Consider the following 5,175-nt stretch of genomic DNA (forward strand, 5'->3'; position numbering starts at 1 on the left):
GGGAACGTTGGAGTCCTCCGTCACTGAAGCAATCAATCCTCATGTTAGCTTCAAGCTGCCTGGCTGCTGGCCGCCATCTTGGCTGGCAGTTAATTTGCATATCGCCCTGATTAGCCAATTGGAAGGGTAGCGGAGTGACACCAATTTGCATGTTTCTCTTTTATTAGTGTAGATTATTAATAATGAACTACAACATTCGCTAGTGACTGATTACTATAATCATGTTTCATTCATTTCCCCTACACGCAGGTGTACCATTTCTCTCCACTAATACTAGCAGCAAATATTTTAGCAACTGATTGCCAGGTCATTAGTCTTGTACTAATTTGTTTGTTGTGCACAACAGGAAATAGTTTGCTTTTGGAGAACAAGAAAAACAGGTTTATTTGCGTTACGCTTATTAATTTGTGCACTTATTCAGTATCTTGTAAGTTAATGTTCAACAAAAAATATTAATTTTTATTAAAATGTTCTGTTATTTTATGTTAACCATTACTCATTTATTTTAGCCCTTTGTATTCAGCATGTCTCTATTGAAATAAATCTACGTTTCTATGAAATTTGAAACTTTTGTTTTTTTGCGGCCCAGATAAACTTAAACCTTGTTTATTTGGCCCGTGTTAGCCTTTGAGTTTGACATGCTTGGTGTAGCACATACTCAAATGCCACGTGAGAGTTAGAGATAAAAGGAGAAATCCCTGGGAGCCTTAGTGGTTATTATTCTGTGTAGTATTTGGGAAGGCAGAGAGGAGGATGACAGCATTACAGCCAATGCAATGGTGAGGACAGAGGCTGAGAAGTACAAGGCATGTTCAGGAAAGTCAGTTAGGTGACTTTTAGAGTATTTCAGATGTGACATGCTAAGTTCCAAGGAAGAATGGCATGGAGAGCTGGGAAAGCCGTGATCAAATCAGGGATTAGAGAAGCAATTGGAGGAGTCAAAAATAACTGGAATGTTCTTGGTTAATTGGTGAAAAAATAGAGAAGTGAGGGAACAGGGCAAAGTTTTTTGGAGATAGTAAATAATTATGTTTCTATTGATTAAAAATATCAAGTTTATTTTTGCATCTAAATTGAGTCCAGAATAACCTACATGTTTTGTAGAAATGAAATCATGTTTTACATTTAATCACACTTTACAGTGTAAAATACAGTATAAGAAAATACTGTGTTGCCATGAAAATAGAATGTTGCCATCTTTTGTGTGTATGTGTGTTTGTTTTCTTTCAGATTCCAATATAGTTAGTGATGTTGTACTTCAGGACTTACTGGCACATGTATCTTCAAAGCATTCCTATCTCCGAGACCTCCGTCTGAGGCCGCCCCAGGAAGTGAGCAGTGTGGAGTTCGTGGCTCTGGAGCAGCTCCAGCCCGGTGTGCTAGTCCATGCGCTGCTCAGAGTGGTGGATGTCACTGTACTGACAGGTGATCAGATACAAGGCCTTCTTAGTGTACAATTTGGTTAACATTATATATTTATCGTTAGACATTATAAATAAAACAGTCCTTTTTTTCCAGAGGCAGTATATAGTTATAGAGGACAGAAGCAAAGTAAAGTTCTGTTAACAGTGGAACAGGCCCAAGGTCAACATTATGTGCTTATATTATGGGGTTGTGGAGCAGCCTGGTACCCTCAACTTCAAAGGAAAAAAGGTAAATACAACAAAAAGCATTTAATCTACTTATAGTTATGTAAATGGTTAATGCTTATGAGCCTAAGTTGAGAATCTTAAGAGGTTAGATTACATTTGACATATGAGATTATGATTAAATATTCTTCTGTTATAATTTTATACCTCCTGTAAGCAAATCAGTAATCCAAAAAGTCCTCTATAGTTAAAAGTGGTAAAGGAAAAGCTTCCACTTACTCCTAAATATACTACTTTACCATTTAAGTGGAGGTTTGATCTCCTTCAGAGAATGTTCCTTAAAATTTTAATTCTGGAGAAGCTTCTACAACTTTTATTCAGCGAAAGTCCTCTGCTAAATAAACCTCTCTGGTATAGGTTGATGTTCAACCACTTAGCCATGCTGGCCAGGCTATTCCAGTTATTTTAAACTAGGGGCCCAGTGCACGAATTGGTGCACCTTGAAAGGAACCATGGGCTGCGAAGCTGTGGTAGGCACAGGGGCGGGCCTTGGCCCATCATCCGTGCCCCCCGCCCAGCCCCTCCTACCGTGGCCCCCGGTCTCCTGTATGCTGGCAGCCCTGCTCCTGCTGCCACCCCTCCCATGCGCTGATGGTGCTGGCCTGGCTTGCATCTGCTGAAGGCATGGAGCGATTGGGGCTGGTGCCAGCAGCGGATGCGAGTGGGGCCGGCGCAGTCAGTGGGTGCAAGTGGTGGTGGCTGCTGCTCCAATCACCCCTCAGGAGCAGGGGGAGGTGGAGAAGCCCGCAGGGGTGATCAGGGCCGGCAGCCGCTGCTCACACCTGCTCATGGCTCCGAGCAATTGGGACCGGCACTGGGCACCAGCAGTGGGTGCGAGCAGGGCTGGCGCTGGCAGTGGGTGCGAACAGTGGCTCTGGCGCTGGCAGCGGGTGCGAGCGCTGGGTGGGACCGCGGCATGCGGGAGCAAAGAATTTTCAGTAACCACCAGAGGCTTGCCTCGATGACAGCGACTGTTGGCCTGACTTGGTCTGGCACCCCTGCTCACCTGCTCCACCATCCCGCCATGGCCAACACCCACCATGTTCCGCGCATGCCCCCTGGTGGTCAGCACATGTCATAGCGACTGGTTGTTTGGTTGGTCAGTTGTTCCAGTGGTTCCGGTTGTTCCGCCATTTGGTCTATTTGCGTATTAGCCTTTTATTATATAGAATGTGTAGATTACTAGGCATCCATAGAATGTTTATGTTTAAAATATGACCCATAATTACATTTTTCTTTATAGCATAAATTAATAATTTATCATGTATTGTATAAGTGGAATTGATGTTTTAATAAAATAGTGTATTTTTCTTTTGGATATTATATCATCCTTTAGTTGTAACAGTCAGAGATAATATAATTAGTGGCTCATGAGTTATTTTACCCATATAAATTAATTCAGAGATTAAGTGTGTGATCATTCTATTTACCTGAATATCTCTTCCCAAACTTTTACCTACAAAATAGTTACCTAAAGATAGAATCTGTCACACTGTCTCCCTTAATCATTAATAGCCTATGACTAAGATCTGAGATAAGTCTGACTTTTGGCTTTAATGTTATGATCAAACAGTGACAAACATTTGTTTAGTTGAGAAATCAGATAAACATATGTCAATGATAGATTAACTTTCCTTATTGACCACTGTTTCATTGCCAGAGCATGAGTCTAGTGCATGTTGATCAAAATGTAGGTCAGAGGTGTTATTCCAGTTCTAATGGAGCTATAGCAAAGCAGATTGTTCCAAGCTTAATGGGAATATTCTCTTAAAATTAATAGCTATTGGGCTAATAGAAGAGAAATTATAGTTTACTCTAGATAATTCTATGGTATTTAGGTTAATACTGAAAATTTATGAATCAAAGCATAAAGATGTATTTGTTCTTTATTCATTCATTCAGCATACTTATAACCATGATTTTAAAAAAATTTCTTTATTGTTAAATAATTGCAGATGCCCCCCTCCGTTTTTCCCCCTAGTGACCTCTTCCTTCAACCCACTCCCTTGCCCTCCTCAGGCCTTTATCCCACTATTGTCCCATGGGTTATGCATATCCTATATAATAAAAGGGTAATATGCAAATAAACCAAAAGGCAGAACAACTGAACAACCAATCAAAGTGTAATATGTTAATGATATGCTAAGGTTGCTCAACTGCTCGCTATGACGTGCACTGACCATCAGGGGGCAGACGCTCTGACCGATAGGTTAGCTTGCTGCTGGGGTCCAGCCAATTGATCGGGACTGAGTGAGATGGGCCAGACATGCCCTGAAGCCCTCCTTTGGTCCCTCCCCAGCCTGATCGTGCACCGGTGGGGTCCCTCAGCCTGGCCTGCACCCTCTCGCAATCCGGGACTCCTCGGGGGATGTCGGAGAGCTGGTTTCAGCCTGATCCCGCAGGCCACTCCCTTTGGGATGGCGCCAGATTCAGGGCTCATGGCTGGTGAGTGCTGCTGCGGCAGCGCAAACCTGTCCCGATTGGGACTGATTGGGCGCGACCCCATGGCAGGCACAGTGGGGCTAGGATGAGCGGGAGCAGCAGGTAGGAGCTGCAGGCGGCATTGGACTGTGGGTTTCGGCCCGATCCCTGCAGGCCACCCAGAGGGACCCCACCCATGCACGAATTCGTGCATCGGACCTCTATTATGCATATAAGTTCTTTGGTTGATCTCTTTCCACCCTCTCCCTTCTCTCTGAGAATCCTCAACCTGTTGTATGCCTCCATGTCTCTGGCTCTATTTTGTTTCTCAGTATATTTTGCTTATTAGATTTCACATATGTGAGATCATGTGATATTTGTCTTTCTCTGACTGGATTATTTCACTTAGCATAATACTTTCCAGGTCCCTCCATGCTGTCTCAAAGGGTAAAAGATCCTTCTTTTTTACTGCTGCATAGTATTGCATGGTGTAAATGTACCACAGCTTTTTTATCTATCATCTACTGATGGGCACTTGGGCTGTTTCTAGTTTTTAGCTATTATAAATTGTGCTGCTATGAACATACATTCTTTCTGATTGATGTTTTGGGCTTCTTAGGATATATTCCTAGAAATGGGATTGCTGGGTCAAATGGGAGTTCCATTTTTAATTTTTTGAGGAAACTCCATACTGTTTTCCGTAGTGGCTGTACCAGTCTGCATTCCCATCAGTAGTGTACTACGGTTCCTTTTTCTCCACATCCTTGCAGGCACTTGTCATTTGTTGATTTATTTATTGATGGTAGCCATTTGGCAGGTGTCATTTTAATTTGCATGTCTCTGATTAGTGGCATTGAGTATTTTTATATGTTTCTAGGCCATTTGTATATCCTCTTTGGAGAAGTTTCTATTTATTGTGTCTGCATATTTTTTAATTGGATTGTTTCTTTTCCTTTTGTTGAGTTATATGAGTGCTTTATGTATTTTGGAAATTAGCCCCTTATCAGATATATCATTGGCAAATATGTTGTCCCATACAATGAGTTCCCTTTCATTTTGATGCCGGTTTATTTTGCTGTGCAGAAGCTTTTTATTTTGATGTCGT

At 42.1% G+C, this 5,175-nt stretch overlaps 1 protein-coding gene across 7 annotated transcripts in view; it reads left to right on the top strand.

The window, feature by feature from the left end:
• FAM35A (family with sequence similarity 35, member A) overlaps nucleotides 1-5,175 on the top strand; it is a 92,831-nt gene that overhangs the window by 39,697 nt on the left and 47,959 nt on the right. For all 7 annotated transcript variants that reach the window (XM_014543645.1, XM_014543644.1, XM_014543646.1 and 4 more), the window contains 2 exons: nucleotides 1,231-1,425; nucleotides 1,519-1,653. In XM_014543645.1, the coding sequence (XP_014399131.1) occupies nucleotides 1,231-1,425; nucleotides 1,519-1,653 (330 nt within the window). The remainder of the gene's footprint in view (nucleotides 1-1,230; nucleotides 1,426-1,518; nucleotides 1,654-5,175) is intronic.

The sequence above is a fragment of the Myotis brandtii genome, unplaced genomic scaffold (genome assembly GCF_000412655.1).
Source record: "Myotis brandtii unplaced genomic scaffold, ASM41265v1 scaffold33, whole genome shotgun sequence".
NCBI classification, from domain to species: Eukaryota; Metazoa; Chordata; class Mammalia; order Chiroptera; family Vespertilionidae; genus Myotis; species Myotis brandtii.